General features: G+C 43.3%; 1 protein-coding gene across 1 annotated transcript; it reads right to left on the bottom strand.

Annotated features, from left to right (window-relative positions):
* Positions 1 to 1,011: 1,011 nt before the first annotated feature.
* On the bottom strand, positions 1,012 to 6,160 carry LOC127307113 (AP2-like ethylene-responsive transcription factor BBM2). The gene is made up of 9 exons (XM_051337816.2): positions 5,729 to 6,160; positions 4,958 to 5,579; positions 3,727 to 3,809; positions 3,564 to 3,572; positions 3,382 to 3,470; positions 3,183 to 3,256; positions 3,049 to 3,099; positions 2,569 to 2,645; positions 1,012 to 2,073 (listed from the first exon to the last, which is right to left on the bottom strand). Exons 1-9 carry the CDS (start codon positions 5,949 to 5,951, stop codon positions 1,352 to 1,354), a joined length of 1,950 nt encoding a protein of 649 aa, XP_051193776.1. The 5' UTR covers positions 5,952 to 6,160; the 3' UTR covers positions 1,012 to 1,351.
* Positions 6,161 to 12,331: the final 6,171 nt, after the last annotated feature.

Genomic DNA, 12,331 nt, shown 5'->3' with positions numbered 1-12,331 from the left:
TCGGGGTCTTCTCCTTCGATTCTCCAAAGGTCAAGAGATTTGGGTGGTTGAGGGAGGAGATCTAAAGATTTTTGTGTTTCTTGTGGTTCAACAATGGTGGATGAACTCTTGGGGGTATGAGCAACTTTCCAAGGTAGGAGAAGGGTTACTTAAATAATCCTCAACCATTTCTGCCCGTTGGGGATGATTCAGCGGTAGTGCCGGCCTCCTGAAAACGACATTGCCGCCCTGTAGAAAACCTAGGTCAGTTGGTCAAAAGAGTCTAGCCAGCAGTGCCGGAGTGCAGCCACCGGCAGTGCCAGGGTGCATCCACCAGCAGTGCCGGGATGCAACCATCGGTAGTGTCGGCCTCCTGTTACCTGCAGTGCCGGCCTGGTGTAATTTCAGCTCAACCCTTTTCTTCCTTTTTGGGGGATCGATTTTATCAGCGGTGACCATTTACTTTATTTGTCACACGCTTAGCAACATGTTGGATCATCACCGGTGTTGTTATCAAACACACAAAACCCTAAAGATCATGAAATGTTCTTTCATCGGTCACTATGCGTCGCCCGCTAGAACATGGTGCAGACGAATTTTTCGACCGCACTGACGCAAACGGTCGCATCGCTCCATTGGAGATGCCCTAAGTGTAGCATTATTGTATGGCCTGGTCTGTTCGTGAATTTTGACATTACAAAGGCAAAACAGAGAGCGTTTTGCGTTTGAAGTCACGCCCTTTTTTTTTTGCTGTACACGACAAACCCAAGGCAAAACAGAGAGCGTTTTGCGTTTGAAGTCACGCCTTTTTTTTTTTTTTGCTGTACACCGACAAACATCGCTTTTCGAGTTTACAGTGCCGTTTTTTTGCTGTGCAAACTTTCGTGTTTCAACTTAATTAGTAAATATTTTGGGAATTTGAAAACAAATATAAGACACTATTTCAGTACGTGGCGGCAGCAATGATCCTCGTTAGATCTAACATCAATTAAATGGAAAGCTAAAGTAAGTCGGATGACCGAAATTATGAAGTTAAACTAATGGCACGATCAGTGTTTGTCCTCTGGAAATTAACTTGATCGATCCTTCTGAAATTACCCAAAACTAACAGCAAGTCATGAACTCAGGATAAGCTTTAGGGAAGCTTTCCTTTGCCTGACTTGCCATTACCAGCTTCCAGAAGGCATGCATGTCTCCTGCACATCACATTTGTCTCTGCCGAGTGTCACTCGCCCGGCGTAGCTAGCAGAGCTAGCCGGAAACCTGGGCTGAAACACAACAACGAACAAGACTCTGACCTAATCCGGTTCCCTTGCTAGCTCCCTCCCCCTTTTCGACTATTACTAGCAACCTACGGATTAGCTTCTGCCCATCATTCCATGCCATTGAACGGCGAACTCCAGTTGTTGGCGTAACCATTAGCCTTAGCGACGCTCACGGTTGATGCGGGAGCGTACGGGTCCGCCCCGCCGGTGCTGGCCATCATCATGGCGTCGTACCCGACCAACTTGTTCCCCTCTTCCTCCCCGTAGCTGCAGGTGCTTCCCTGGTTGGTGGCCGTGCTGCTGTGCCCCTGTTCAGCCACGACGGTGCTCGCCGGCATCAAATACGCGTTGCCACCGAGGCCTTGCTGGTACCCACCACCACCACCGTTATAGACCGCAGAGCTCGACGATGCCTGGAAGAAGTTGTGAGCCGCGGTCCCGAGGTGCAGCTGCTGGATGTCCTGCTCGGGCTTGCACCACCCGGGAGGCGGCTGGGCGACGTACGGGTAGTGCACGGAGAGCGGCGACGGCTGCTGAAACGCGATGGTCGGCCAGCCCTGGTGGTGGTGGTAGGAAGCGTAGGCGCTCATCCCGGCGTCGGTCAGCTGGGGGATGACGCCGCCGTCCATGCCGGCCCGCCAGATCGTGGCGCCGGCCGGGTGCTCCACGGAATCCTTGAGGCGCCTCGCCGCGCCGCCAACCGGCAGCGTGCTGCTCTCGAGGATGCTCTTCACGTCGTAGCGGTTCATGTCGAAGTTGGTGACGGCATTGAGGCCGCGGAACTTGATCGCGGCGATGTCGTAGGCCTCCGCCGCCTCCTCCTCAGTGCCTAGTACGTACGAGAGGATGTGCACGGTTAGGAACTTAGATGCTTGACTGACTAGCTATAGCTAGCTTTCTAGCTAGGGTTGTTTCCCGTAGATGCATCTGTTGTGTATATGTTTCATATTGCATGCATGCATAGAGCCTCTAAAGGGTAGTAAGGGTACAAATGTGTGATTCAAACCACTAGGGTTTTCAGCTTGGCCCTTGACTCCATGCCCGGTCTTTTTAGACAACTTTGAGACAAAAACTTGGAAAGGTACAGTTGGGACATAGTTAATGCAGTAATCAGTATTTTATTGCCCCATATGGCTACAGATAGATTATTCAAACCTTCAACTCTACGAGACGGAAGGTTCAAGAAAACTGACTAAATATACAAGTAGCTAGTACTAGTCGATGGCTTAGATCTTGGAGCTATAGCGCTATGAGTCATAAGTTACTCTTAAGAATCTTCATTAGTTCAGCAATTAGCTAGGCTAGGATGAAAGGGCTAACTTACTGAAGGTGCCTAAGTAGAGATCCTTGTTTCCTGCAACCCGCCCTATTCTTGCTTGCCACCTACCATGCTGATGGTGCCTGATAAAAATCTCATCCTTGATTAACACGACACAATATTACAAAGAAGTGTCTATAGGATGCATATTTTTTGAAAGCTTCCGGCATTTTCGTGCCTCACCATTAAAGTGCAATTGATCTAAAATAAAACTGCAATTGCACAAAGAATACAATTGCAACATACACACCAAGAAACTACTATAACAAAAAAAGTAAAGCTTAAGAATTTCAAAATAGTGCAACTCCAATAAAAAAAATAGAAACATATAACAAAAAGTGATTGGAACTTGACGTGACCAAATCTTCACAAAGAGTGGTTCCCACACCATTAATCAAACAAATAAGTGACTAAGCTTAAATCTAGCTCTTTCTAATTATAAACTTACCTGTAAAAGATGACCGACCGGATTACCTAGTTACATACCTAGTTACACCACGATATTTTGACGCGCCCCGAGAAAATCCACTGCTATTTCTGGAATCGTTAAATCAAGTTATTGCTAGTGAACAGTTAAGTGTCTGAAGATTCAGTGTGTCAGAGTGTGAGCTAGCTAGTACCTTCTTAGGTGTGCAATATATTCCTGTCTAGTCATATGTTTCATTTCATCCACCTCCTTTTCATAGGTATTTATCTGCAAATGTACAGAATCAACATTAAAGATCTAATCTAAAGTTCCAAACCAACTTTAGGTATTACAAAAACAAATTATTATCCAAGAAAAAAGACAACAATGAATTTTCTGCAGAACTTGCTTACTGGGAAATTTGTTGTTGTAGTTGTTCCCCAATACTTGAGAGCTGCCAAATCATAAGCCCTTGCTGCCTTGTCCTCCTTGTCATATCCACCTACATATGTGTTCATGATTACAACCACCGGGAGGAACCATGTAACAGTGAAGTGCAATGAAAGTAAAAAATGGCCAGAGTTGGTAAGCATACCAAGATAAACTGCAGATTGTCATGACAATACAAGTTTTTCCGGAGGCAATAGATAGAATGTTGAGGCAATACACGAGATATAATGCTTAATTAGTAGAGCAAGGTGTAAATATTGTTGTGAAATGGATGGTGAAAATTTAAAATATATAGCTATTTTTATTACCTTGCCTACCCTTGCGACTCTGCCCTTCTCTTCTGCAGCTATTGTCCCAGAGATGAGCCTCATAACGCCCTGTCCATCTATGTCTGAAATAAATAAATTAAGAACATGGTAATATGCACATTAAAAAATAAAAATGTACACGCTGTTTCACACAATAAAGCACAACCATGTATGTATCTTGTGGGTCTGTTAGCTCCCTGTGTACAGTTAGATAATAGAAAATAAAAAATATTTCTCATTTTCTATGGTATTCATCATTATTCAACAAAACCATCCATTTATAGAGGTTAAAACTTCCATATTAATAGATATGCAAGCAAATTAGTGTCTATACTTCTAATTTTTGTTGGGCCGATTAAGGGAGCCGCTATGGCTCATTTGAATAAGAATTAGCTTCATTCTCACCTAATTTCAGTTACAACTCACTTGCAATCATTGGTAAGTGGGAAAAACCGAGTTGCAACTCTAGTGCAACACATATGTAAATGCAAAAATCTAAGTTACATCTCATGTGAAATCCATGTGTAACTGCAAAAAAAAAACCCAGTTGCAACTCCCTGCAACCCATGTGCAACTGGGAAAATCTCAATTGTAACTCCCATACAATCAATATATAACTAGGAAAATCTGACTTGCTACACATGTGTAATTCACAGGTCACACAAATCGCGATACAAATCTAATTAATGATTCTGGAGTTAAATGTTAGCTCTAAATTAATTCCCACTCCAATGAGAATTAGCAAAACCGCTAGTAACATGTTCGTTTGGTGGCCTCGGATTACAAAGGCCGTGTGTAGAACTCCAGAAAAGAACAACTCTGTTAGCCACGCAAATTGGTTGGTAACTGTAGTACTATATATGGATCATGCCATATGAACAAGTCATTTAGTTCAATTGTCACTCCTTGTTTCGCAGTCAATTAGCTATATTGCACTCTCCAATCACCTATACCCGGTGAATGGAAAATGGCAATATATAATTTAATTATTCCACATGAACAATTAGTTTGACTATCCCCTTTTATTTCTTAGCAAATGGATTGATCCAGTGTAGCATCACACACTCAAAATCCAGTACGTCTAGGTAGCATCACAAAACCTACAGGCTCAAAAGCATCCCTAGATCGTTTTCACCTTCTAGATTGGTTACTATATATGGAGCAAGCAAATTTTAAGTAAAACCCCAGACACTTATTATCAATTGGAGGGAATACTAATTAGCATTCTAACCTTGTTACACCTCGATATATTGATGTCCTTTGCCCGAACGTGTCGATAGACTTCCTCGCGACGGTCTCTGCCGCGCTGCCGGGCGAATCCATGGCTCCGCTCGCCCGTTTGTTCTCCGAGGAGGTGCTCTCCGAGGCTCCCCCACTGACGCCACCCCCCGTCACAGCCATCGGCAGGTGTGAACCCGAGCCGGAGCCGGTGCTCATCGATAGAGCCAGGCTCCCCGTCGCCGCCATCACGCTGTTCCCCACAAGCTCATCGGAGCTTCTCGCGCTCGCGTCAGTGCTCATAATTTCCTCGTGGAGCTGCGGCTGCTGTGCGGGGGGCGGCACGGTCTGCGGATGCGGCGCCTGGGGGACCTGATTGTTCCGGAGCCAGCTATTTATCATGGAGAGTTCCATGGTGTTGCTCCCGCCGTTGCTGATAGTGCGATTGTCCACCGGGACTCCAGAGAACAAGAAGCCACCGGCCTGATCTTGCTCGGAAACGAACGAGTTGCCGCCGAGGAAGTCCTCTAGCTTCGGCTCGGTCTCATCCCCAACAGCCCTCTTGCCGCCGACGGCACTCGACCCGACTAGCATCGAGAGCTCGGAGCCGCCGCCGTTATAGTCCAGATTCCACTCTGCAACCACATCAAATAACAAGAAACCATGAACGGGCTGGAGAAGTGCACACTACGTACTAGGCTACTATAGCTATAGCTTTCTACAAATCGTTGGGCCCGCCGGGCTCCATGCAACTAGCTAGAGGCCTATAGCTTCTTCCTCTCACCTTGGGTTTCATGAGCTCCCCTATTGAAGGCCTCCATGATCCCGTATGGAGCGTGATGTCCTGGCACGCCCAGTTGAGCGTCGGGAGCCGGCTGCGTGGGGAGGCCATAGAAATCGGTGGCGCCAGGGATGTCGATGGTGGCTGGCGGTGAGCTATCCTGATGGGGCTGTGGATTTTCTTGGCTGGAGATCGAGAAGCCCAACCAGTTGTTTCCAGAAGCCATTTTGCGGAGGCCGATCGATAGAACAGCCCGCGCGCGGGCTAGCTGTGAGAGTCGGGTTCTTTCTGCTCAGAGTAGTGGACACATTGGTGAGTTCAGGTGGAAGCTGATATGGGAGGAGGTATTGCTCTTTCAGAAGCAGCTAGAAGGCTAGAACACTACATTTGGGTCAATGTGAGAAGAGTGCAGGAGAGTGGCCAGAAAACTCCTGATTCTGGCCACCTGAGAGAGAAGGAGAAAATGCTCTCGGGGGTGAGTATTTATATGGAAACAGAGAGTAGTACGTATGGGCAGCAGTCATGTTTTTGATTCTTTAGAATAAGCAGTTCAAGGGAAAATGGATAATGTATAGGATGTAAATTCAATATAATCAAACGGGAGAAAGTTGAGGAGGATGGGGTTGCATTTCCATACTTAAGGTTTTTGTAGTTCTTGTCTTGTTCTCCCCATCTCCATGCATGTTTACGATGTTCAAAAAAGCGTGCTAAGAGAAATAGCGGTGGCCTCCTCCGAATGCTACGTACGCTATATCATCCTAATAGTGTGCTATATTTCAATGGCGTTTTGAGAGAAAAGCAAAATAGGAAAAAATGAAGGATTTCAGCAAGCATAAAGGATACAGTGCAAAATGTCTTTCTTCAATTGTCTAGCAGCCTAACATCGACATTTTATGGGGCAACAACATAGCATACACTACTTATTAAGAATCATTATCATTAGTGGTGTCATCTTTCAATTCATACGAAGAGGAACCAGCATATTGCAGTTTATCACCATGACACGAGACAGAAAGCAACTTTTTCTTCTTCCTAAGGAGGGAAACCCTAACCTTTCGGCCAAAGGCTGCAAAAGAAATAGCGCGCTAACGCTATGAAGTTTTAGCGCGGTGTAGCATACTATTCCGCAGATAACGCCACATTGAGATTTTTTTTCTAAATTTTACTGTCGGCTCTCCAGATATGGTATAGAAAGCTATTAACGCATCTGTAGGATGCTAATTTTTTTTCCATGTGCTTACAAAATGGTTAGTTCTACAAAAAGTTGATAATCATAGTGTTAGGTGCTTAACAGAAAAAACTTGTAATGCAAAGGTTCTACCATGGTTTAAACATAATTTTGCTCTTTTCACCACACAAAAACTTCAATTACATATACCACTAAGCAAATGAAAGTGCACTTAAATTCTGTTTTCAAGGACGCAAATGTGCACTCTGTGTTTTTTTTAGAATTTCTCTCCCTCCAATTAGTCTTGAAAATTCTAGAACAATTGGATATGGTATGTATATTTTGATAACAAATCATCCAAATTGTAGCTCATATGTTTTAAAATTAATTCTTGCAATACTACAAATCCAAATTATCCTATATAGTGTGAAGTTATAATGATATATGAGTTGCATTGTTCCCATAAGCATGAACAAATAGTTCAAGGTCGAATCGTACTTACTTATCTTATGCACATCTTCCTCATTTATTTTATTTAAACTTACTTATTATTTCTTGAATATAGAATACTAACTACCGGGTTGCCTCTCTGTTAGCACTTTCTTTAAGTCCATGTAGTCTAATAGTGCTCATTCAACCAAGATCGTATGGGATATCCAAGCACATAATAATTTTTTAAGCCAAAGTAGAGTGCACCACATAATGTAGAACATGTAGCAACAGAAATTCAATTCGGCTCCCGGGTGCATATGCTCCCTCTATCAAAAAATTATATTTCGAAATGTCGAAAAATTTTGACAAAAAATTCTACATGTACATCTCCACAATATACGTACGTCTGTCAAGTTTCGTGAGGAACCAATATGTTTTGTGGTATGTGTAAAAAAGAGAAATTTTATCTCCTTAAAAGCCTTATTTTCAGCATTGAATTTTGTCTTTTTACACACGTCACACGACAAGTCGGATTTTTATGAAACGACTTTGTGACCGTGTAGCACATGAAGATGTACGTTCGAATTTTTCGTTTCAATTTTTTGAAATTTCAAAATGTATGTAACATGCATTTCAAAATTAAGGGAGCATATTCTCCTATGTGCCAAAACACCATTCCCATGTAGAGTCTTACTCTCGTACTATGCATTGGCATTTCATACATTAAATAAATTATAGTAATAGAGTGGACACAGTTCATCTTAGAAGTATTTTCTCATCACTTAGATATATTGGACGCATAAAGAAGGATCATAAGTTCATAACTCATTTCTCTCTCTCTCTCTCATAATGGTTGCATGTATTAGAACGAAATCAATAGTGCAGCTACCACTAGAATCACCATGTACATTCAAATCACACATTGTAATCCTCAACAAAAAGCATATTTATCCACTAAGCTATGTTTGTGAGAAATCTAAAATAACTATCATAGATGAGAGTAACATAATTATTGTTAATCATATATTTGTATTAAAGAATTATATATTTAATATTATTATCTCAAAATATTTATTTTCTAGTTGTATCACAAGATCCATCGTAACATTTACCACTATCGTCAAAAGAGGGTCCTGCATTTATATTAATGACCATAAGAGTAATGTTTTTCTTCTTTTATTAGTTTCATCCTTCCATAACTATTCATAATCGTACCACATGGAGGATCATGAATCATAATGTATTCATGTATTTATAATGTGTCCTCATTTGATCTCTCAACAAATTCAAAATTATCATTTTCATCCAAAAGAGAGCATTCACTTCAATATTCTTGATTACAGAAGTATGATTAAACATCAGTGAGAGCACCATATCGTATTAGAGAAGTATTATCATGATTGGGAGACAGGGATGGATATATATATATACTTCATCATAGGAGATTTAAATTGCAGGAGCTATAGGAGGTAAACCTCTTACTTTCTCAAAATACATGTGCAAATTAAATAGTTCTCTATGGACTTATGTTGTTTACTTCACTAGGACAGACGGTGATACAAAACTTTTTCTTCAAAATTGTCATGACTCATTTAATGTGGGTATACCACGCATGGAATATGTGGGGACTATGCTTTACGTACGATAGGTGGTGGTTGTCTTTGTCTATTTCTATTTTCTAGAGTGGAGCCGTAGTTTAGTATACTTACCCCCAATACAATGGCAACATACTAAATTATTAAAGGGTTTTCTGTTCTCGTGCCCCTGGTTCGTTAGTTGTACTCAGTTTTCCCCAGCCTCTTAACTTTTCCCCAGATTTCCCCTCCCTCTAGTTTGAAACCTCCTCGCAGACGCTCGGATGGGAGGGTTGCCGTCTGGTCAGAGGCCTTCCGTTACCGGTGACGGCTAGGGAGCCGCGGTGGTTTTGACTTGACCGTTGCTTTCGAATTGTGTTGACTATTGACTGGAGGAGCTGACCCAAAGCTTTCCCCTCCGCCCGAGATTGGAGGAGCTCACACACCGCCCCTCCACCGCCACGCCGTCCTGCCCACCTACCTTATGGCGTCGTCCGCCGCCGAGGCGCCCCCGCCCCCACCACCACCCCCGGGAGGCGGAGAGGGCTCCGCCTCCACCAGATCTAGATCTACCCCTGTCGAGGTAGAGTTTGTATTTCCATCTGGTGTGCCGCCTCTTCCCATCAGCCGCGGAGAAGATTGGGAATCAGAGAGATCTAACGCATGGATTCCATCTGGGTAAGCATCGTCTTCCTATGTGAATTAACAGTAGGCAGTTTTTGAGCGCCAATCGTTGTTGCTCAACTAACTGCGTTGCCTTTCGAATAGGATTGATCTAACGCTGGCTTTTCGGCTGGTGGTTAGGCTGGATTTTAGCTTTACGCGTGATTCTAAACGCTATAAGAATGAGTTTTACTTCCCTGCTGTGGTTGCAACCACCATCTCGTTGAGGGATTTCAAAGCTAACATCTACAATAAGTACACCTGGAGCTCTCTCGATGCAGTTCATTTCGAATATTTCAACAGCACGGAGCGAAGATTTGTTCCACTAATTTCCGACGACGATCTGGAAATTCTTTTTTTTTGCTTTGAATGCTTCTCGCCGGTTCGGTAAAATTCGTATCCATGTGGACAGGGGCCAGGCATCATCTGGTGCTAGGGCATCATCAGGTGGTCGGGCATCATGTCTCTCTACTTCTACTGCCTCTGCTAATAGTGTGCGCCCCGGCGCTCCTTGTAGGTCCACAGCAGCACCATCTTTCTCCAAGTTTTAGTGATAGCCAGATCGTTCCTGCGGTCGATGTGGAGGACGATGCAGAGATTGGGGATCAGTCTCCTCAAGATGATGAGGATGAGTTAATGTTTCCTGAATTGGTAGATCGATGCAGTAAGCAGGCAATGGAGGATCAATACATGGAAGATATTGCTTTTGGTGCCAGATTTGATGACACTGATGATGAAGAGAAGAATGAGAACAATGACAGCCTCGTTTTAGCTGATTATGAAGGTGATGACTTGCCAACAATTGAGTGGAACGGGGAGGATCCTCAGCTTGAAGCAGGCACCGTATTTCAAATGATGATGGACTGTCGTAATGCAATTACTACATTTTGCCTTCTCTCTAAGAATAATTATGAGGTTATTAAAAGTGAGCCAGGTAGGTTCACAGTTAAATGCCCATCCAAGAGGTGTAGGTGGAGGCTGCATGCATCCACAATGCGCAGAAGCACCTTGGTTCAGGTACTACGTCAACCAGTTGTGTATTTTAGATCACCGTGTAAAATTTGTTAACTGTTACTAACATCCCTTATCATTATGTTTCATATAAAGAAGAATGAGGAGGTCCATAGGTGCCCACCTCGAGGGGGAGAGCCAGAGGTGAAAACAAAGCTAGCGAAGACTAGGTGGTTGGCAGATAGAATCCTAGATTGGCTGAGAGAAACTCCTTCACTTGGTCCAACAGCACTCCAGAAAAAGATGATTGAGAAGTTTGATATAAAATTACCTTACATGAGGATGTTCTATGCAAAGGAAATGGCTCTTGACAAGATCAATGGTCCATGGAATGAAAGCTTTTAGTTGCTTTACACTTTCAAAGCTGAAGTGGAGATGGCTAGTCCAGGCAGTGTTATAGCGATAGACAAGCATACAATTCCCTACAAATTGAAAAGTGGGAAGGTAATGCACAAGGAATGTTTTAGACGGGCTTTTGTTTGTTTCAAAGCTTGCTGGAAAGGCTTTCTGGACGGTTGCAGACTTATTTGGTCGTGGATGCAATAGCTCTTCATGGAAGGTTTAAAGGACAGGTAGTTGCTGCTACTGCAGTTGATGGACATAGTTGGATGTTCCCTGTTGCTTATGGAGTTTTGGAGGTTGAGTCAGAGGAAAGTTGGACTTGGTTTCTGCAGAATTTGCGCGACCTTATAGGTCATCCAACAGGACTTGTTATCCACACAGACGCTTGCAAAGGTTTGGAGAGTGCGGTAGAAGCAGTATTCCCTGGAGTGGAGCATATGGAATGTATGCGACACTTGGTACATAATTTTACAAAGAAATTCAAGGGTAAATTTTTTACTGACAACCTATGGCCAGCTTCATACACATGCAGCTCTAGGAAGCATCTGTTTCATTTGGATGTGTTGTATAAACAAAAACCTGGGGTGAAGGAGTACTTGGATGAACATCATGGTAGGGTGTGGTCAAGAAGCCAATTCACTGATCATTGCAAGGTAGACTATGTAACAAGTAACCTTGCGGAGAGTTTCAATTCAAAGTTCAAGTCATTTGATATTTGATAAGATTAGGCAGATGATCATGATAAAGATCGATCTGCGTCAAAGAATTGCATCCACACAATATGCTGGCCATCTCATGCTCCCATCTTTGATTAAGTCTTTGCATGACAGGGCAAAACAATTGAAGGTGCAATGCGTCAGAAAAGGAATGGAGGCTGAGGTAACCTACACTGACAGTAAAAACATGCAGTGGAGGTATCCACTGAGTTTGGTTGATAGGAAATACCATTGTAGGGGGTGGCAGATCCGTGGGATACCCTGCATACACGCATTGTTTTTCATGAGTGTTATAGGGGGTGAAGAAGGTGAACTTGATCAGTATGTGTCAGATTATTTCTCTATTTCCAAATTTAGGGCTGCATATGCTATGAATGTTCCTACCTTGTTGGGAAAAGACCAATGGATGACAGTCGATCCAGGCTTCAAAATGTACTCTCCAGTTTTGACTAGACCGGCAGGTAGGCCAAGGAAGAATATGATCAGAGCTAGTGCGGAGGGTGGTGCACCGATTCGAAGACGTAAGTGCAAACGTTTTGGAATCCCTAAACACATTGCTAGGCTTTGTAAAAATGATGTTGACCCAGCTCTTGGAATGGAAGATCAGACGGGAGCAGCAAATGTAGAGGAGAATGAAGCATCAATTCAACATGAGGAGATTGAAGCAGCAATTCAGCATGAGGAGATTGAAGCGGCAATT

Source organism: Lolium perenne, chromosome 6 (assembly GCF_019359855.2).
Source record: "Lolium perenne isolate Kyuss_39 chromosome 6, Kyuss_2.0, whole genome shotgun sequence".
In the NCBI taxonomy this organism is placed as follows: domain Eukaryota; kingdom Viridiplantae; phylum Streptophyta; class Magnoliopsida; order Poales; family Poaceae; genus Lolium; species Lolium perenne.
This window is presented reverse-complemented; position numbering and strand designations above follow the sequence as displayed.